Source organism: Enoplosus armatus, chromosome 3, assembly GCF_043641665.1.
Source record: "Enoplosus armatus isolate fEnoArm2 chromosome 3, fEnoArm2.hap1, whole genome shotgun sequence".
In the NCBI taxonomy this organism is placed as follows: Eukaryota; Metazoa; Chordata; class Actinopteri; order Centrarchiformes; family Enoplosidae; genus Enoplosus; species Enoplosus armatus.
In genome coordinates, this window is record NC_092182.1 from 24,045,305 (window position 1) to 24,067,916 (window position 22,612).

General features: G+C 40.9%; 1 protein-coding gene across 2 annotated transcripts in view; it reads left to right on the forward strand.

The window, feature by feature from the left end:
- slmapa (sarcolemma associated protein a) overlaps window positions 1-22,612 on the forward strand; it is a 53,592-nt gene that overhangs the window by 16,207 nt on the left and 14,773 nt on the right. For both annotated transcript variants that reach the window (XM_070901859.1, XM_070901858.1), the window contains exons 2-13: window positions 3,069-3,216; window positions 4,533-4,605; window positions 12,194-12,230; window positions 14,367-14,429; window positions 14,932-15,027; window positions 15,610-15,681; window positions 16,042-16,182; window positions 16,278-16,415; window positions 16,854-17,022; window positions 17,267-17,317; window positions 19,220-19,366; window positions 20,832-20,897. In XM_070901859.1, coding sequence (XP_070757960.1) covers window positions 3,069-3,216; window positions 4,533-4,605; window positions 12,194-12,230; window positions 14,367-14,429; window positions 14,932-15,027; window positions 15,610-15,681; window positions 16,042-16,182; window positions 16,278-16,415; window positions 16,854-17,022; window positions 17,267-17,317; window positions 19,220-19,366; window positions 20,832-20,897 — 1,201 coding nt within the window. The remainder of the gene's footprint in view (window positions 1-3,068; window positions 3,217-4,532; window positions 4,606-12,193; window positions 12,231-14,366; window positions 14,430-14,931; window positions 15,028-15,609; window positions 15,682-16,041; window positions 16,183-16,277; window positions 16,416-16,853; window positions 17,023-17,266; window positions 17,318-19,219; window positions 19,367-20,831; window positions 20,898-22,612) is intronic.

Genomic DNA, 22,612 nt, shown 5'->3' on the forward strand with positions numbered 1-22,612 from the left:
CTCTGTCTCACTGATCAGCAGCTTGGTAAACGTTTACCCACAAGACATTTCACAATTTACCAGTTACTGTCACTATATTAAGGGACTATCGCCACTACTATTCCATTTTACATTTTTACTAAATGCACTTGTTTGAATGGCGTAACACAGTGCCTTGCCTGATGATGTTGCGCCAAAGTTGAATCAGGTAAAACTTTTTTTGTGTATTTTTGCTGGAGCTTCTGCATTGAGACAAATACAGTGGATCCATTCAAAGGAATGAGGAGGCTACGTTTTGTTCATGCCATGTTGTTGTCCATCCGAAAAAGGTTTTAGTGTTGCTTTACTTGCAATTTCACTGCTGTCGTCACTTGATTATTACTTGTTGGCTGTGCGACATGTTGCTAATAATGCTGGGAAACAGCAAATGTCAACGTGTCAAATGCTTTCATAGAGATGATGTGTTAAAGACAAGTGACACAGACAGACGACTTTCACTGAACTGATGCTGAGAGTAAGCCATGGAGTTATTTTGTGTGTGTGTGTGTGTGTGTGTGTGTGTGTGTGTGTGTGTGTGTGTGTGTGTGTGTGTGTGTGTGTGTGTGTGTGTGTGTGTGTGTGTGTGTGTGTGTGTGTGTGTGTGTGTGTGTGTGTGTGTGTGTGTCTCTCTCATACTGGGCATAAGTGTGTGAGAGCCATATGTGAGGTATGTGACGCATAGTGTGTGTGTATGTGTGTTGTTGCTGGGTGAAAAGCTCTATAGTTAGGTCCCTCCCTCCCTGTGTCCAGGTTACCATGGGGACAGGAGGTAACTGTCTGTCTGTGTCTGTGTATATAGATATCATGATCTCTGAATAGGTAGCTTTTCGTAGCGCACTGCAGTCGGATAAACAGCGACGTCAACCAGTCCGTCTCGGCATCTCTGTCTCTTGTTTTCGCTCTTTCTTGCTTCAGTGTCTCTCTCTCTCTCTCTCTCTCTCTCTCTCTCTCTCTCTCTCTCTCTCTCTCTCTCTCTCTCTCTCTCTCCCCCCCCCCCAGTCATTGCTGAGACCTGATGAATGAAACTGAAAATGAGACAGGCCCCAGGCATCCAGATCAGATCGCTAACTGTGTGTGTGTCTCATGTGTAGTGTAATTTATACTGTACTGTGTCTGTGCGTGTGTTCTTTCATCAGGTTTATGTATGTTAGGTTTGTGCTTGAATGTTATCATTGTTTTTGTATGTACATTTTGCAGTTTTTTGCCTGATGTGTGTGTGGGTGGCATTTGTGAGTTCCTGCTGTTTGTTTGTTTGTGTTACTGTCGTGGTTGTTGTTCGTCCTCGTGGATTCAGGCTATGTGACTGTGTCTAAGTGCTTTTTAAATGACGTGAAGTGTTGTGAAGTATCATTGTATATTTCTGGGCTGTGGAACAACAGTATAAGATAAGATAATCCTTTATTAATCACTCAGCGGGGAAAATTGCATTGTTATAGCAACAGGATAGTGCAATAGCAAGAGACATATATATATATAAAAAATATATAAATAAATATAATAAATAAAACCAATAAAAAACTATAAGAACAGTTATTAAAAAACCCACCAACTATAATTTACAAGTTCCCAGAATGTGTAAAGTAATTTAGTACAACTAGTCACACAGCCCTAAGTACTGACGGGAGGAGAGCTGTGATGAGTTCATTGTGAATGGAGGAACAAATATTTTAAAAATCTAAATCAACAAATGCAGATAACCTCTTTATCTGTGATATATCCATGGGTATCCATGGATAGTCAGTCAGCATTGCTGCCAGTTTGTCCCGATGGCCAAGTGCAGTACTGCAACAACAAAAAACATGCAGCCCAGAAAGCATTTTCTTCAGGTTGCAGTTAGATGTGTTTTGACAGGATGACTGTTGACAAGATACTTTGAAAGCCAAACAAGGTACATTTTTACTCCTTTTTCAGACCAAAAAGATTTTGTATTTTAAAAACTTTCCCAGAGCTTAGAAAAGCTATGTTATAACATAATGTCTTCTCTTGTCCATGGAACAAGCCCAGAGGTTCAGGGATACACACTAATGAACATGTTTGTGTGGCACAATAAGGAGGCAAACCAGGGAGAGAAAAATATTTTGGCGAATGTGCTGGGTGATTAAAGACCCTTTACATTAATATACCATCAACATGTGTAGGTACTCTTTTTAGCTACTAATGAAATTTCGTAAAGACATTCATGGTCCCCAGAGGATGAAGACTACTAACTTTGGTGATTTCCTGACTTTCCATCTTGCTCCATTACCTAGTCGAAATGTACATATATCCAATTGACCAATTACCAGCAAAACTAATGACATTCCCATCAACCACAGCTGTACTTTGTGTTGAGTGCTAATTTGCAAATGTTAGCATGCTAACACGCTAAACTGAGATGGTGAACATGGTAAACATGCTACCTGCTAAACATCACCATGTTCATCCTCTCATTGTAAGCATGTTAGCACGCAGATGTGCGCATTTAGTTCAAGTACAGCCTCACAGAGCTGCTAGCATGGCTGTAGACTATTAGTCTTGTTAATCTTAGAACCATATTATTTTTTGGTCTTCCACAACAAAACAGAGTACAGGAGAAGGCTTACATTGTCAGCTTCTTCAGAAATACAAGTGACTGTAGCTAACAATTCACCTGACTGCATTACATCCCTTAAAACCAGACTGTAGTGGTTGGTATATTAATATATCATGAAAAGATGGCACTATTATTGAGTGTATTGTCTCCTTCCTGATGGCTGATGGCGCCATTCAGGACACGGCAACTCTTGGCTGCTGTCATATAGCATAAGCACTGATATGATGAGTTTGAAAATTACTATTGACAGTTGTGAAATTTCATTATGAGCTGCAGCTGAATGTTTACTGTCATCTGGTATCGTATTTATTCTCTCCTTTCTATCAGTGTCTATAAGATTTTAACTTGATTCTACTTCATTTCAATGAGTATAATAATCTGTCCATGTCTGTTGTTTTTGTGACATAATAACAATAATAACATTGTGTTTTATCAATTTCTTCACATGGTTCTCACCTGCTGTGTTTGTGTGTGTCAGTTCTACCTGCAGGACACTAAAAGCAGCAACGGGACGTTCATCAACAGCCAGAGGTTGAGTCGCGGCTCGGAGGAGAGTCCGCCCTGCGAGGTTCTCTCCGGCGACATCATTCAGTTTGGCGTCGACGTCACTGAGAACACACGCAAAGGTACATGCACTTACAGAACATAATTACACACAGTAATATATTAAAAAAAAATCTAAGTACACACACAGACTGTTTTATATTGCTCAGAGATTTGCAGAATGGAAAGAATCAAAGAAAGATGGTGAGGTAGAACAGAGAAAGGCTTTTCTTTCCTCTACCAGGCTTGTAGTCGATGATGCACACATACAACCCTGAAATAATTACACTTGACTAACCCTCAAGGCTACCTTAGGGCTCATTTTGCTTAGGTCAGAGACTGCATACTGTTCACAAACACAGTGCAGAGCAGATATTGAGGTCAAATTTTCAGCTCCACTAATACACTCTGTAGACCCAATGTGCATTCAACCTGCATTGGAGAGAATAACACATACTCACATCAGATAAAATAAACACCATATAGATAAAGTTTTAGCTCTTCAACTGCAAATCATGTGTACTCTACTTTTACTTATTGATCATCTGTCAATGTGTCCTCTACAGTTTTATAGTGTTAGATGCAATTTTCCTACCATTAATAGTATGAAAATTAATTGACAGGCTCTTGAAACATGCTTGAGTTAAATTATCCATCACATTTTTATCAAAGTTATCATGTTGTGAGCTCATGCAGTCAACACCTAAATTGTATTACCACAAACTGATAAAGTAACTAACAGACGTAACATTAACCACAATACATTGCACTCAAGCATGTTTCTAGAGACAGTTAATAGATTTTCTGTAAGTCTTGACCTTTCTGTCAGCTGTCCCAGACAGTACAACAGTTTTCAAACATGCATGATTTTATCTACCAAAAGGAAGAAGGGCTTGTAGTTGTGGCACCTAAGAGAAGCCTGAGATGGGAGATCAAATATGGCTCAGGTGGTAGAGCCAGTCGTTCATTAATTGTTGGGGTGTAGGTGTTAAATCAACAACACTGAACCAGGATTTCCAAATTAATTTAACAGGAAATCAGGCAGCAGACACACAGTGACTCCTCGTGTGTTTCTGTTGAATATCACAATCATTGGAATAATCTTGAAACCGGCACACCGCATCCCCACATGACAACAGTCTGGGACAAAAAATGTCTTGTAGTGTGAACAGTTGATTTGTCTTGTAGTCTTGTACGAGTTTTAACCTGCGTCACCGTGTCAGTCTGAACGGTGTAATGGAAGCTGCTGATGATGTTGTTCAGGACTTCTCTCCACAGTCTCCATGTTCACTCAGGATGGAGAGCTTTATTGAAAGTCCTCCCGACATGACGTTGACTCAGAACAGGTGACCAGTACTGAAGTGTTGTACATTAACGTGGTGGTTGTTTGTTTTTCCAGTCACCCATGGCTGCATCGTGTCAACAATCAAACTCTTCCTACCTGATGGGATGGAGGCACGCCGACGAAGCGAGTAAGCATTCTCATTGGTTAACACTGAGCCATGAATCTTTCATATTGATCATCACTCGCAGATTGAGTGGTTAACACAAATTGTAACGAAACTTTCTCCACGTTTAGACAGTTTGAATGAAAGATTGTGATTTGTTACTGCTTGTTAATGCAACGTTATCATTGGACAGAATGAACCAGTTAGTGGTGATATTAACAGTTCTCTGGTTACTGTAAATGATGCTGTTACTGCCCGTCTGACTGCTTTTACACACGCAACAAATTTCTGCTTGCATAGTGATGTGATTAGTGTCAGTCTGGTTGTTGATTAGGACAGCCATTTTGTTAACAAGCTGCGAGGGGAAAGTGTGTGTGTGTGTGTGTGTGTTCACTTCAATGGGCCGAGCAGACCAGCAGCTGACCCAGCATGGAACTTCCTACTGTACTGTGAGTCCCGTGTGTGTGCGTGCGTGCGTGCGTGCGTGCGTGCGCGCGCGTGTGGATTTGTAATTGGTTACTGTAGTTACCATGTGGAATCGGTGTGTATGTGTGTGATGCCGGGGCACAATGCCATGGTGGGCAGTGCCATCTGTTGCCGTGCTGTCTGGCTGTCAGTCTGGAAAACACAGACGAGCATCCTGACCTGCAAAAATACAAACTGAAATGAAGAGTTCTGGGTCTGCTTTGCTCCTGCTGTTTGTGTTGCCAAACAAAGAGTTGATTTCCAAAACTCTATGGCCATTTACATGTTTCTGTAACCAGCTTATTTTAGCTCTGTTTTTGGTCTCTACCAACTCCTGAGGGAAATATTGGCTCCTTAGCTGCTAAATGCTCCACTATGTTCACCAGCTAGTCTCTGTCTCTGTCTGCTATTTGGTGCGGAGCAGGTAGTGAGTGTACAGTGGGTTTTTAGAGGTTTTTAGCTCAAAACGATGCAGTAAAGTTGTGAGCCGGACTGCTGAAGTGTAAAGCTCAGAGAAGCTGCTGTGAGATGTAGATTAGGGTGATAATTCTCTGGAGTTTTCACTATGACTGAAACCTTTCACATTATCACAAAATTTTCACAGTCATTTTACAACAACAGCAACTTATGAATAAAAATTTGGCCAGTCCGTTTTTCAAAGGTTTGGTGTTGACAGCAAGGCTGCTCAAATATGCAGCTGCAGTGAGCTGGTTAGATGCAGACTGGTAGCCGTTTACTTCAGCTTAGATTAACTCAAACCTCCAACACATCATCAAGGTAAACGCACCTTTTACTCTGACATTGGTGTCTGGCCGTGTTGCCTCAGAGTTTATCCAAATGAGTGGAATTGATGTCTCAGGAGTGCACAAATACTACCGCACAGAATTACAGTTAATATAATATTCATAGAATAAAACTGATTAATTAAACCGATTAACTGTTAATCGATCATTACTTAATTATATACATCCCTTGTAGGGGCAATATGGAGGAAATTACAACATCATAGGCTTATATATCAGTGATGTCACCCAACATCACAAATCCACATATAACAGTAACTTTTTCCAACGTAAATGTTCTTTAATCGAGGACAGCGCTACTTATTGTATTGAAGTCTATGCAGCTCTGTCTCATTAAAGAACAGCTGGAGAGAGAGTGATGTGACGCTAAATCAGACAGATTTATTAATAGCTGAAGAATGTTTCTGTTGCGCTTCTGATGCATTAGCCACCTGGAAGTCTGCCAAATACAGCTTTATACAGTCACCCTCTGTGTGTGAGCAAAGCACCTGTATTTATACATGAGACAAAATCTGTATCCTTTGAAGACTTGATTCAGCGTTATCTTTCATTACAACTGTAGGTGTGAACTTGAAAAATCCAAAGAATAGTTAATAACAGTCAGAGGAACTCAATAAGGAAACATGTGGTTTCAGCGTCTCTTTAAATAGCTGCAGTCTGAGCTCCCTGCAGCCACTTCCATTCGATTTTATGCAAAACAGGCGGTGACAGATTGAAAAGAAACAGTTTGTGTGAACACACCCATATTATTGTGTTTTCCATTTAATGCAAAACACCTGCTGTGACATCACTGATTGGGGTGTGGCCAGAAACGTTTGAAAACATGCTGCAGCAGCTGTCTGCGTGTGTGTGATTCAGTGTGGAGTCTTTCCTCCTCCTCCTCCTCTTCCTTCTTCTTCTTCTTCTTCTTCTTAATGTGCTGACATACTGAGAGGAGAACACAAAAACAATTCAAAAGTTAGAGCAAGTTGTAAATTAAAGCTCTAACTCTGCTTTCTTTAATAGTCTCATGACTCATATTCTGTACAGGAAACATGCAACTTCATCTTTTATCTGGTGTAAATTAATTCTACCAGGTAAAAATATGACTGAAAAATGAAGTCATACCTGTAGATGTAACGCCTCCAAAGTGTTTCAGGTTGAACCACCATTCTTTATCTCCAGTCACTCTTTTGTTCATAACAATAGTTCTTTTTGTTTCCCTTATCGGTCTGTTATCACCCACACACACTCACGGTCAACTGGTTTGAGAGGATGTTTAATTTTCAGAACCATTGCTCTCTCCCAGATGAGTGGAGCTTGTAAATTGATGAAACTTGCCCCTCATGCAAGGTTAGTTATCCAGCACACCTTTAACCTCCCACAGTCCATAAAGGCAGTGAAGGGGCATAGCTGCAGCAGGGAGGAGAGTTTGTTTCCTCACAGTGAGTGCCAGGAGGGGTGGAGCTACAGTAACTTGCACGAGTTAAAGGAAGAAAATCTTGCTCAGAGGAGGGGAGGAGCAAAGAGTAGAAAGAAAGAAAGTTTGTGTTATGGGATGACTTCACACACGCTGTGGAAAAGTAGAAAGGAATCAGCTGCTCCGTCTGAAACTAGAAGAGAAAATGAAGTAAGAAGGAAGGATCCATTTTCTCACAGGAGTGGCTTAGTCAGGCTGAGATAGAGGCCGAACAGTGAACTTTGTCCTGTGACAAATCACCAGCTGACAGACACAGAAAAGAAGACCTGACAGGTAACGTCTCCGCTGTCCAGAATCTGAGCCATGATTTTTAGACTCAGACGGTCCTGATCAGGCCAAGACATGCTGCTGATTGTTCATCTGGCTTTATAGCTTAAATCTATATTGATTTTAAGGTTTGTGTTTACGAGACAATGTGAAGCTTGAACTGTTAATTGTATCTGTTAAAGGGGCATCGAATGATCTACATCCTGAAGTGAAGCTGGAAGTCTAAAGTGCTTACAGTTGCTAGAGGACCTACAACACAGAGCTGGTTTCTTGTGGTATGTTCAGATGACTGTTGGGTTTGTTAGTCATGCTATCTGCAGGTAAAAACATGAGTGAGCAAATCTGAAGCAGCAGCTGTGTGGAAAGCATCTCTTTTGTGGTTTATTATATACAGTAGTATATAGTAGGGTTCCCTTGTAGTTACGTTGAAATTCAGAGATCATTCACATGAAACAGAACAATCAAATAATAAAAGGAGTTCAGGTAACTACAGAGGACCACTTGTATTTATACCTCGCCCACCACATTCATCACATTACTTAAATCTACATTCTCCATATAAAGGGACCTCAAATATTTTAAGAGCGATTGTGTACTTTTTTGATAATCTAAGTAATAACACCCAGAGGTAGAGTTATGGACAGTTCTTTAATCCAAGGAATGAACTTTGGTCTTCCTCCTAGAGAGTGAGAGTCTTCTTACAAGTAATAAACAAAGACATAAAGGATTAAAGATTTACAATGATAGAAAACAGAGGGAAGCACCATGTCTCCTCACATTTTAAGAAGTTGAAAATGTTTCGCCTTTTTCCATGACAAGTTGTTTGTTTAGTAGTAATTCATCGATTTATCAAAATTGTTCTTGCTTTTCTGTTGATTGACTAAACGATTGATCCACCACTGGTTTCAGCACTAGTATTGACACAACACAAGACACCGTACAAGAACTTTGTCTAAAGATAGTGTGAATTTATATCAGGAAACTGTTATATAAAATAAAAAGTAAAGAAGAGGACAAATCTGATGAGACATTCGATGCCAGCTTTTGGTACTTGACAGTTTTTATAGTCTGTGCTACAGACATATTTGTAATAAATAAATAACCATTGAGGTTTTATGCTGAGCCATATATGAGACAAGTAAAAATGCTCTCCAAGACAGCTTCATGAGTTCTCCACGACAGGTCTGAGTTGCAGTGTTAGAAATATCGGAGCAGGATACAGATGGAAACTCCTGCCAGTGTTTTCCATCATCAGTCCCTGCTGGACCGCTGGCAAAAAGCACTCTGCTAGATCTGATGTGGATGACTGAATCCTGTGGACCGGCTGCTGTGAATGTGTGTTTGTGAGGTGTGTGTGTGTTCTATGTGGAGTTGATGTTCTTGTGAGCCACAGTTGAAGAGCTGTGAATTTAGGTCATGTTATGATGTTTTAAAATGTGTTATTTTGGAGCAGCGCTGGTCTGGTCCTTGCAGTCAGTGTTTGATGATGACTGAAAATTAGTGATTTGCTTGATGTAGACAGAACCTGCTTTGGAGCTTTAACCTAAATTCAGTTTTCACGACACCCTGGAGTTTAAGCCTCCATGCAGCAAAAGTCTGTGGCCAGACTACAACAGGAGACGTTGTGGTTCTTAAACCTGTAGAACACTAGGATGCCCCAGCATTTTTTCACTGTTGTCCCACAGCCGTTGATTTGTCTCACCTACCAAACAGCTCATAACAAGACTGAGAGTCTACAGTCAAGCTAGCAACTCTCCAAGGCTGTACAGCGGCGCTTTGAGCTAAAGGCTAACATGAACAGGACGATACTAACATGCTGATGTTTAACAGGTATGATAATGATGTGGGGATCTCCAACATCATTGGGATACATTGTCTAGGAATCGTGAATGTCTGTACACATTTTTTGGCAGTCCATCCAGCAGCTGTTGAGATATTTCAGTGTGGACCAAAGTGGTTGACCGACTGACCGTCAGACAGACCAACATTGCCTAGAGTCATGCCCTAGCATGGCTAAAAATGATGTCAGTCCCACTGTCACCTTATTTAATGAAGTATATCTGAAACATCCTCGGTGTAAAATACAGTGAAAACCAAAGTAAAAACCTGGTAATGAGTTCAACCTCATGAGTTCAGATTATGTGTAGCCCCAGGTTACAGGCTGTCAAATTCCTACTGTGTAAAAGGCCTATTTGATACATATTCATGAACTGAAAAAAAATCTAATTATGAACGGGGGGCCTCCCGCTGTGATGATGCTGTTTGAGTGACAGAACTGCTGCTGTCAGCGGTGATGAATAAGACAACAATATGCAGAGTGATTGTCACGGTGATGCAAATTACAGCGTGACAGACCACTGTGACTGAATGAATTTAGCAGAAACAAATTGTTGGAATCGCACTGTAAGATGGAGTCATTAAGTCCTCGTCAGAAAGTCCCACCACCGGTGTCCAGCAATCAGAAAGAAGTTGGAATAAAAATGCCACTAAATATCAAATTGAGATGGCAAAAAGTAATTTGTTACACTGTGAATTAAAGCCATTTTTTCTGTCTGTCCAGTTTAAGTAACCCCTTTGCAAAGTATACTGCAGGTAGTTATGATTTCTGTAACATTTATTTTTACTATGAAATGTAGCATGAAATGACCTGCTGTCCCAGCTCACAGAGACTTATTAAATAAGACTAGATAAAAGTGAAGTTTGTAAGGCGACATGTTCAGGAGGATTATTTCCTGGAGGATTCTTGCAATTCCTCCTGAGTGTCAGGTGATCGACAGGCAGCAGAGCTCAATGTAATGCAGCTCTGCTATGAAAACACTTAACTCAGCTCAGGATCAAACAGAAAGTCCAGGGTGTTTACTGTGATGGATGATGTTGCTCTGTGGAAGTAGTTTGTCACGCTGAAGGAGAACAGCAGTTAACACAAACCCTGATCTCTGCAGAGAACCTGCACTGTGGCTTATACTTTTGAAGTGTTTTTTATCCAACGCACTCACCTAAGCTTTGGCCTTGAGCACAAAGCATCAATCACTAATGAAAGTACTCCTTTCTCGTTACATTCAGGTCAGATATGTCGACAATGTATTACCTCTTTTACCAAACAGGTTCTTTAGTAGCTAGGTTTGTCAGTAAATATTCACATCCATTTTCTGCTCGAACCAGCTAACACCTACGTGTGTGCTGCAAACCATTTTAATTGAATGAAATTTAATTTATGAGAGTAAATCTCCAATTAGTAAATATATTATAAATAGGATAAGGTTGAGCTACAAACAGCTGGTGCAACTGGCTCCTGATACAGATGAAAAACAGTATGAAAACACAGGCAGCACAGTAGTACGGTGGGTAGCACAAGGTTCAAATGCAGAACTGTGCCTCTGCGCCTGTGGATTTGATCCGGGTGGTCTGGTTCCCTCTCAACTGACTATAAGTGTGAATGAGGTTAAATGCTTGTCTGTATTTATCAGCCTGGTGACAGACTGGTGACCTTTGTGCTCTGCACCTCTCACCCAATGTGAGCCGGGATAGACTCCCCCCCCGTGATCTTGCAAGGGATAAACGAGTATATTTAAGTGGTGGACAATATGAAATCAAAGTAGTAATATATTATTATTAAAGTCAGTACACAAATATTTAAAACATTTGAATATGAATGTCAGAGGCGTTGCATTATGAATTTACTGGGGGAGGCTTGTGTTATTTCCTCATAGTAGTTGTAGGAGCTGCAGCAGTCTCCACCTCTCCGACTGTTTGGTAGTTACACATTTACAGAGTCGGGTCATATTTTTCCCAGAGTCAAGTTTACCTTCATTCCTAAACTCGGACTGTTTCCAGGTAAATTCTGGATTATCTTCACCCCCACTAAAACAAACCCATGTGACCTTGTGTTGCTGTAGGATACAGTACTTTAGATAAATATCTCCACTAAATGGCAGAGGTCATGTTCACTGTAGGTGGCCAGTTTTCCCCGCAATGTGACTCATAGCTGGTGTTGGTTAAGTGCTGTGTGAACAAAAAAAACCCACATGGACACATGTCGCATCTTTTTCTAATTGTTCTTAATTTGCCTTTGCGAAGCTCGTCCTTTTTGTTTTTCAAATTTCTCTGTGCTTTTCCTGCGACACGTTAGTGATGTAAACCTTACCACACACTGTCTCACACTGTGATTGGCTGAGCTATCTAAACCTTGAATGACTTGTCGTTCGTAAAGCTGAGCTCAGGCTGCACAGTGTGAGTGAACTTTCACATCCCTCATTGACTTTAATTGTACTTTGAGGAATCTCTGTTTGCTTAATGAACGACTGTTTGATGTTCCGTCACTTCAACACGCTGATTTAACACACCTAACAGCCACTGTCAGTGTTTATCTGCTGGACTGACCCTTTAGCCTGAAGCCTGTTCAGGCAGTGGTTCCTCTGTGCTCATAGTGTGTTTTTCACATGAATTACTTCAATTTGCTGAGATGAGGTTTTTATTTAACAAGGAGGTGAGAAAAAGTGTCACAAGACCTTCAAGAACCATTTTTCTTTTCTTCTGTCGCCATGGTTACTCCATGTGTCTTCCCTCCCTGCTGTTTCCATGGTGACAAACTGTTTTCTCCTCTCTCTCCCTCTTTCAGTGTCATCCAGGCTCCGTTACCACTACCTGTAGACAAGGTAAGAACCGAAATGTGTGTTGTTGTTGTTGTTGTTGTTGTTGTTGTTGTCGTTGTCGTTGTCGTTGTCCTGTTCTGTCCCGTGTGCAAGTTGTTTGCCCCGTCATCAGTGACGGATCTGAGTTTGTTTGTGTGTGTGTGTGTTGGTTACTTTTTGCACACATAGGTAGTCTTTGCACACACACACACACACACACACACACACACACACACACACACACACACACACACACACACACACACACACACACACACACACACACACAAACACGGAGTGGAGTAGTCAGCTGATGGAGGTATGCAGGGATAACTGCCAGTTTCTGCTGCTGCACTATACAAGTCTTTCATGTGGATAAGGGGGGGACATTTCTTTTTTCCCTCTGTTCACTCTGAGCACTTTGTGTCTTTAGGTGTCTTCAAAACTATTTAAAGTCCAACTGAAATTAAATATCATTCTCTTTTGTCTGCCATATCATACTTATCTGCTCTCTGAATCACTTGTCCTGTGGTCTTCTTTGGGAACAAATCAGAAAAAGTTATATTTTGTATTTTTTTTTTTGTTTCATGGTGACGCCCCCTTGTTTTGCATTAATTTGATAGAATACCATTCTGGTATCCGTCTACGTAGATGGAGACCTTATTTCGAGACAGCCAATCAAATCTTACACATTCCACATTAGCTTTCCTGCTAAAGTCTCCTTATTTCGCATGAACACAAGTCTTGTCCTGCACCTGAACTTGTTGAACAAGTAACCAAACAAACATTTTAAAGTGCACTGCTAACGGCTGTTTGCAGGCTTGATAGCTAATTAGCTGCTCAGCTGCTGCACATGAAATAGCAAGTAAATGTCCTGCAAATGTCACTTTGGAGGGTTAGATGCTGGTGTGGTTCTTCCTCTTCAATACCACTAACAACACACTAGTGACATGTACAGCACAAGTTTGTTTATTTTGTTCCTACGGTATAACACTGGCACTCTGGCAGCCAGCTGCTGTTAATCAAACACAGACTATATTATATTGTGCGGTACAGAGCCAGGCTAATTGTTAAAGTCCATACTGTATGTTACCATACTACACCATGTTAGCTTTCTCTGCTGCCTTGCTCAGTTCTGTGTTTCCCTCCAGTGAGAACAACAGGGCCTCAGTGTAACCTGTCTGAGGAATGTAGACTGCAGCTGACTGTGTGCGTGCGTGCGTGCGTGCGTGCGTGTGCGTGTGCGTGTGTTGTGTGTGTGGTGTGTGTGTGTGTGTGTGTCAGTCAGGGAGGAGCTGTGATTACATTTGAACCACTTCTCTAACATAATTAAGTGTCCTACAACAGGGTCCTTGCACCTCCCGGGTCTCAAAAGACACACTGGATCACACACCCAGAAACACACACGCACACACACCCAGGCTGTCACAATGACTTAAATAATGTATGAAATGTATTGAATGCACAGACAGAATGTGGTTTTTGGAGAAGACCACATGTAGCAGTGGTTTCACCACTGTGTGCTCAGGATCAGTGTCCAAAATAGTAAAAATTGTTAAGAACATAGCCGTAGTCAGGACTTGGTTAGCTTAACTTAGCATAAAGACTGCAAACGGGGGGGACTGTTAGCCAGGCTGTGTCTGAAGTTCAGAAATACAGCTACCAACACCTCTGAAGCTCAGTAATTAACAAATCCATACACAAACGGAAATGTAAAAAACACAGTTTGTGGTTTTAGGGGGAGTTGCGTGCTGGAACTACTGTTGAACTATTCCTTTAAAGCGGACTCATGCTTGGGACAGGTGACTGCTGTGTAGTCGAGTACAACCGGCTCACTGGCCCACCAGTTTGATCGATGGTGCTACTGTATACTGTATGACATACTGTGTGACTTATAGTGTAGTTTTTAGGCCTCTAGCTTTAGTGCAGGAGATTCAGAGCTCATCCCCTTTGCTACTGAGTTTTATGATCAGAATACTAAAACATCGAGTGTGCATGTGAGGGAGAGAGATGCTTGTGTTGCACCGTCTGTGTCCCTGTCTGCTGTGTGTTGTGTGTGTGTACAGCATATTCTTTTGTCCGCCTTCAGTTCAACCACAAGGCTGAATGAACTCTAGACCACTTTCAATCTGTTGCCATGGTGTGTTTGTGTTTTTCTAGGTTGCAGCCAACACTCCCAGCATGTATTCTCAGGAACTGTTCCAGCTCTCCCAGTATCTACAGGTAACACACTGACACCTACTGGTCATTCTGTGGAACTACATTAAAATGATAAGGCAGCAAATCTAAAAGGAGTCAGACATGTTATACCACATTTTTAATTTCAGATAGCAAATTCTGCAACCTTAACTAACGTGAACATTTTGATTTTCACATTTTTGGGATTTTGATCAAAAACCTGTTCCCCTCAATGATGTGATTTCCTCTTGGTATTTGTCTGTTTGTTCAGGTCAATTAAGTCTGTCGAGATTAGCAGGTTGACAGATGCTGCTCACTGATGTGTAACTAATATAACTATTTAAGTCAACTAATGCACTAATTTTGTATCAGTTTATGATATGATTACTAAGTTCATTGAAAATTAAAGCACCTTTTAGTTAAATGTAAACAAATTTCAGACCTTGCTCTCTTCACTATAAATGTATAAATTAACCTGTTTTTCCCTCCTGATTTTTCTTATTTGATGAATTGATTACTCATCTCTCCCCGTCTCTCTGGTGCACAGGAGGCCTTACACAGAGAGCAGATGTTGGAGCAGAAATTAGCCACTCTGCAGCGTCTGTTAGCCAACACTCAGGAGGCCTCAGAGAGCAGCTGGCAGGTACGAAATACCATTATCATACTTTAGCCCTGTACTGTTACACAGAGAGGTACAAATGTCATGATACATCCTCAGAGTTGTAAGTCCAGCTGTTTTCACTCTATCAGGCAGATCAGCCTTTGATCAGTTTATCTGTTTAGTAATGTTTGGCAGTGATGGCAGCTGTGTACATGTTGCTGTCTCTGTGCTCAGACATTCTCTGTATTAATCACTGAATGAACCAAATATATGATAGATTTCCAGCTCTCAGAAAATGCATTTTACCATTTTGGGGGTGTGGTTTCTGTAGTCACACAGATAACATGATATATCTTAGATGCATTATACTGCATATCACACAATTGCCTGTTTATTGATACCATTGTCTACATTTAGAGCATATTGTGATATTGTATTCTGATTTCCCACCTCTGACTTGAACCCTCCATACTCACCTTACCTGTTGATCTCTCATAGGTAGCCTGCACTCTGAGGCATCAAAAGTACATTGTACACATTTGCACTACATTGCTGCACATCATATGGAAATGACATGTTCCAACTTGTAAATATCATTAATCTCTAAATCTATGTGTACACCAGGCTCTGATTGATGAAGACCGTCTACTCTCCAGACTGGAGGTGATGGGCAGTCAGCTACAGGCTTACTCTAAGGTAATATACACGCTCACCATGATTAACCATGCTGTACTTTCATTATGTTGGTCTATGTACATGGGACATCTCTTGCATGTCTGTCCGTCCTGGGAGATGGATCCCTCCTTTGTTGCTCTTCCTGAAGTTTCTTCTATATCTGAATCGAGGGTCTAAGGACAGCGAATGTCGTATGCTATACGGATTGCCTGAGGCCAATTTGTGATATTGGGCTATATAAATGAAATTGACTTGACACACTCTTGTGGCTCTGTCAAAATATCTCTTGATGGAAATAACAAATTCTCCTGCAATTGATGTATCAAAATTAAATAAAAATTACTATCCACTCTTAAAAAACCTTTTCCTCTTTTCTCACAGTCCCAGACGGAGGAAGGGATCCGTAAGGAGCTCTTGGCTCTTCAGGAGGACAAACACAACTACGAGACGACGGCGAAGGAGTCTCTGAGGAGAGTCCTGCAGGAGAAGATCGAGGTGGTCAGGAAGCTGTCTGAGGTGGAGGTAGGACACGCGCATCCATACAGTATGAACACTCTATGATGAGCAGTGGTCATTTGGTGGAACCAAAATGTTTTTTTGTTTCTGCTGTTCTGCAGCGCTCACTCAGCAACACAGAGGATGAATGCACCCACCTGAAGGAGATGTCTGAGAGGGGCCAGGAGGAGCTGAGGGAGCTCGCCAATAAGTACAACGCTGCCGTCAATGAGATCAAAGAGCTCAGTGACAAAATTAAGGTACCTAAGGACGTTAAATGGTGTGTGATGTTACTCTGACATAGGATTTCATTTCCCTGCAGTAGTATTTGATTTAATTCTGAATATATTTAAATTTGCAGATTGTTTGGAGCCAAATATATTTTATATACTTTATGGTTCTTGCTTGCTTTTATTATAATTGTTTTTAATTTATTTGTCGGTCTACTCTTTCTCATCTTCCTGTCTTGCTCCTCTTCTCTTTTCCCTCCTTCTGACATTTAATTCTATCCTCGTTTCTCTCCTCCCTCTCCTCTCTCCCTTCCTCTCTCCTCCTTTAATCCTGGCCCTCTTCTACCTCTCATCTTTTTCTATTTACTTGCTCCTCTCTGTCCTCTGCCTTATTCCCCTCTCCTGCTGTGTCATTCTCCCTCCTAACCTCCCTCCCTTTCACACTCTCCTCCACCTCTCCTCCTCCAGGTGGCGGAGGGCCGGCAGGAGGAGCTGACCCAGCGGGGAGCGACGGAGAAGAGGGAGTTGGAGCTGCGGATCGAGGAGATGGAGGAGAAGGAGCAGGTTCTCCAGGCTCGCATCGAAGCTCTGCAGGCCGACAATGACTTCACCAACGAGAGGCTTGCCGCCCTGCAGGGTACACACACGCGCACACACACACGCACATGCACACACACACACACAAACACACAAACACAGACAAACACAGACCTGCCCTAACTTTTAACAAGCTGACAAACTGCACCCTGCAAGCCAGTCACTTAACACAAGAGTTACCATAACAACTGGTGGTCAACACATCTTTGACCAATCGGGGGCTCGGCTGGGACTTCCTGTCAGTCAACGCTTCTCTCTGCTGTTGTTGTTGTTGTTGTTTACAGTGCGGTTAGAACAGCTACAAGAGAAAAGCATTAAAGAGAACAACAGTCTCGGTGAGTCCTCACTTCTGTGGTCTGCTCTGGGACACTCGTCCTCTCCGCCGCTGTTTGTCTCTTCCGTGGCCTCTAACTTCACTTCCTCATCCTGCACTAATGATGCATGACAACTTCCTGCATGGTGTCCACATAACTTCCTGTTGCTCGCTGCTCTCCTCTCTCTTTTTTCATCTGTCTCTCTGTCTGTCACAGTGGAAATCTGACTCTTCTTCTTCTGTTTTGGTCTTGTTTGTTGTAGCTTAATGTCCGGCCCTCAGATTATCCTCTGGTAGTTTAAGCGGAAGTGATGTTGATTCATATTCAGTCGAGACCTTTATCATTTATCTAACGGTACTTTTCTGTCAAGATCTTAAACCACTCAAAGAGAATCAACTCACTTTTCAGGAAAAGTCACTTTTTCCTGCTTTACATTCAGAGACCTCGACACAGTCACACTGGAGGCTGACTATTAAAGCAGGTCTGCAACTGTTGGCAAGATAAATCATCAGTCCACCTAAACAGAGGTACTCAAATGTTAGAAAAGTGTGAAAAAACAATGTTTTTGTTTTATCAATCTATGAATTAGAATTACAGACTTTATTCACATACATATAAGAATAGGTGTCATTACAATAAAATAAAAAAACTAAATACTACTAAAATAAATACTTAACTGGAAATTAAAAACATACATAAATATGTATTAATATAATATACAAATAGACAAAGAAATATATACTATAGCCCACCAATATTGGCTTATTTATTTATTTAGCATAAGCATAAACATTTCTTGATAAGGACCCCTCATAGTTGATAATAAATTGTGGCCAAGATATCTAGATAAGATATGTTGATGTTTGGTCATTTGGTGCATTTACTTCATAGCGTGCAAAGATACCACAGATGTTAAGGGAGCAGTGCAGTGCAGCTGTCTGTGATTCCAATAAAATATGCACAGTGTAGTGCAGACGTACAGGGAACAGGAAGAGAAGAACAGTATCTTACCCTTTCTTCACTGTTTTCAGTGAGCACCACTAGCTGTGATTTAAGTAAAATCCTGTTCATCCTGTGTAATGACACACACAGCATACAGGTGTCTTGTTCAGGGACATTTGGACAGGACACCTGGCTGTACCATGGATGTGTTACGAAAACTGGACTGGCTGTACCAAGATGGCATCTCATTCATACGCTGAAAAAGTTCTTTAGGCTTGCACATTTTTGGCCTCGTAGTGCATAAGGATTAAAATCATTATCTGCCTGAAAATACTATATTGATCCGGCCTGTTGATTTTTTTTTTTATTGGCCCTAATGGCTCAGACTGTGATAATACATAGAGAAATTTCACATTTCAGTGTTTAAAACACTCGACTAAAATCTTTTCTGAAGATTGTGTATGGAAAACGTCTTTCCTAGTCAAAGTGTGTCACGTGACCTGTAATTTCAACTGTCGCCAGTATGCCAAAATCGCCAGCCTAAGACCCCAGGATCAACACCAGGCTGTACAAGGATTAAAACGTGATCTTTGAATGACAGGATGGGTTGTGTAACAGCTGGGTATGGCTGTTTCAGAGGAGACAGGTTGTTTCAGGGGCACGGTGGCACTCTGTCAGGCCTGAACAGGGTTTGTTGGGGTTTCTGTATAATCTGGGTTGTTTCTGTGGTTGCCAAACTGTCCACTGCTTGTTTTTTCTTCTTCTGGAGAAAAAGAGCTTTTGGTCACTGATTGACTTCTGGTGATTGAATGACAACACTGAATATGAATGCTGGAGGTGACTGTCTCACTGCTCACTTCGCCACAGTTGCCACTTTGTGAAGGAACCTGCCGTCATTTGGATCCTTACTCTGTTCTGAACATGTGTTTAGCTGGTAAAGTCTCGACAAAATCGTATATATCTGATCTGGTCACATGACAGATGTCGACATTGTCTCCCACGGACCGGTAGAGGAGCCTGTCGAGGACAAACAGAGTCTGCAGACACCTGAGAGCCAGGAGGAAGACGAAGATGAGGAGGATACAGACACCGATGATGGTGCAGTTGGTCCAGATGAAGATATTCATGGTAGTTAGTTTTCATAATAATAGACAGTTTGGTTTTTGTGCAACAGTCCTATAGAAGTACAGAACAATTAAAGAACAATCTAATCTAGATACTTTTTAAACATCACAGAATAAAATGCTATTCAATGAATAGATATAATAAAATAGTATAAATCAAACCTATAAAATTCGATTTTAGATTTTTAGATTAGATAAACAAAATATTGACATTATAGTTCATCCAACTGAAAATACGGAGAACTAGACAAAAGATTTCCGTAAAGAAAGGCAAAGTCACGTTTATCAGAAATGCTTAATTCGATTTGATCCTGAGAAATATTTCTTTTACTAATGTCATAATTCCGTTTTAAGTTCACACTTTAGATATATTTATACTGTTACTTAGTAGTTGTAGTTTAATGTGCATTAGACAACTGATATGGTATGATGTGCCTAATAGAACAAAATGTAATACCACTTGTCAGAAGTGATTTTACTGTAGATTTTGTCTTCTAGGCAAGTTGTGGGGACGATAAAGAGGTTGAGCCTTTGTTTGATCTAAAAATCCTGCTTATTGTCAGCGTAGATAATGTCAGGTGACCTATGGCATTGGTGAGTCCAGTTTTTGTTTTTTAGGAGACACTTTGGATTTCACTCTTTGTTTTGGTCACATCTTGTGTGGAGCAGATTTCCTGAAAGTTTCATACAAAAATAATCAGTAAAAAGAGTTGTGAGTCTGCTTTGATGCAGAAACTCTGAAAAACTGATTTAAAATAATGATGTTTAAACTGGGCTGGTTTCTGCCTAGCTGTCTGTCTGCTGTCCGCCTGTGCACATCCTGTCTGTTGTTACAGTGTTGTGGTATCTGTCCAGAACCACTGTATTATACTTTTTATTTGTTTGAAAATACCTGCCTTGTATGGCTTTGATTTCTGCCCTGTCTGTTTGTTACAAGAGCATCTTTTTATCCTTGTAGTTACCAATCTCTCTGTAACTCGTTAGCTTTGTCATGCTTTCTACCTGCTTATATCTGTCTGTCCTTTCTCTGTCTGTCTTCGGCTCTTTCTATCTCCTCTCTAATACAGGGTTGGGTATTGAGAGCTTATTCTGAATTGAAACTCGTTCCTAATTTGTAGGAACGCAGTGTTCATTAAGAAAGTGATTGATTCTGCTTATCTATCCCAGAAATGAAGAATTTGACCTTCTGCTCTTCATACATATATAGCTGGCTATACCTGCATCAACAAGTGTATATTGTCACTATATAGCAGGCCAAAGTGAGTGTTCGTTAGTGAATCAGTAAAATATTACAATGAAACCCTCAATCTGCTTCAGATGTGTTGGCTGCATCTTATCGAATATTATTTAAGAATGGAAACAAAATATGTCGAAGGAATTGATAAGCAGAATCAATAAAGTCTGAAATAAATACCCAACTCCACTCTGATAGTCATCTTAGTAATGCCAGTGCTCTGTGTTTCTATCAGACAACTGTCATGTTAACAACAGCGGAGGAGACTCGACTAGAATCCAACAGTTGATTGAGTGTCCGCGTGAGTACAAACATCCATTCCTGCTGTATGCTGCCACGCGCACACACACACACACACACACACACACACACACACACACACACACACACACACACACACACACACACACACACACACACACACACACACACACACGCGCGGGCGACCATCGTTGCCAGAAAAAAAATTGACCTTTTGTCATTGTGAAGTAAAAAATCATTTTACATTCTCAAAATCTTCCAAATTTTCTCATCATTTGACTTACCTTGATTCTTTTTTCTTCTTTTCCTGGTGGAAATGTGCATACATACATGCATGCATACATAGATACACATACACACAGACTCCATACATTCATGCTTCTTCTCCAGAGGAACCTTCTTTGATGGAGCAGCTTGTGGATTTTGGTTTAAGAACAATTAACTGCAATTTAACCTTGGAAGAATGTTTACAACTCAAAATCGTGTACATATGAGAAGACGGTTAAAGACAGATGAAGGGCTATCTGTCAAACGACAGCCAGCTAGACAGTTGAAGAGCCTCTTGACCTTTTTCACGAAGACAAAATCTTGACATCTTGGCAGAACTAGTTTCTTGACAGGCAGGAAAAGAGATTCGTGACAGACAAGATGTTTTGATAAGGACTTTGCAGCTGTTTGTCTTTTGTTGTAAAGTAAAGTTTTGTCAGTACACGTTGTCTGTCGTAGTACAGATTAGTACGTTACCAGATATATTTTGTATTAAAAGGTCAACTCAGTCAAATTACATAGTTTTTTTGTCACCTATCTGCAGTAGCATCTAATAGTATTAGTGCAGGCTGTGAGATTTCTGCCTCCACGTCAACACGATGAACGTGAATGAATGAATTTGAGTTTGTGGTGCTCAAAGCATTGAAAATTCTTATTTGAAAATCAGCATCTCTCTCGGAAACAATGTCACCGTTTATGGAAAGACATCACTGTATATGTCTAAGGCAAAGTAATCTTCTTTTCTTTGTTTGTTTTGGTGTCTCACTGCTGAAGGCGTGTTTTTCGCTTAACCACATGAGCTCATTGACTACTTGTCTGGTAGTAATGGGTTTTACTGGTGCTTTGGCAATTTTAGTGGTATGTTGTGGCTTTAACAGTACCTCCAGCCTACTGGTTTGTTCTGAGCTTCTCAAACATCACTCACACACTCTTCTTTTCTTCTTCTTTAGTAGATCTTCTCTTTTTTTTTTTTTCTCTGCATGCTGCCTTTGTAGCTTTTCACTGGATTAGTTCTAACTTCCTCGTTTCTCTCTTCTTGCATTTCTATTGTCATCCTTCTTTTGGTTCTTTCTTTTCCTCTGGTCGCCTCGCTTAGAGAGAACTTGTTCAGCTGCTTTTATGATAAACAATGTAAACGCTAACAATGTGTTCATAGCTGAAGCAGTTCAAGTATCTGTTGAAACTTCCCTTGACTGCCTACAATACCAGCCAAACATCCGCAGCATGTTGAGCTGTTATCGCTTCTTTTGTTTGTTTGTTGGCTGCAGTGACATTTGCTATCAGCTGCCAGTTACCTGCAAGTGTTTCTAATAGTTTGTGCAACATTACTGGCAGTCCCTCTTGCTGCCGTTGTGGCTGGTTGCACAAGATGTGTAGAAGGCCTCTATTGGTGGTAGACATTTTAAAAGTGGACATTATTATAGACCAGTCTGCTGGCTGAGATATGTGTTGCTCTGTCTACTGACGCTGACATTACTGGAGTGACAC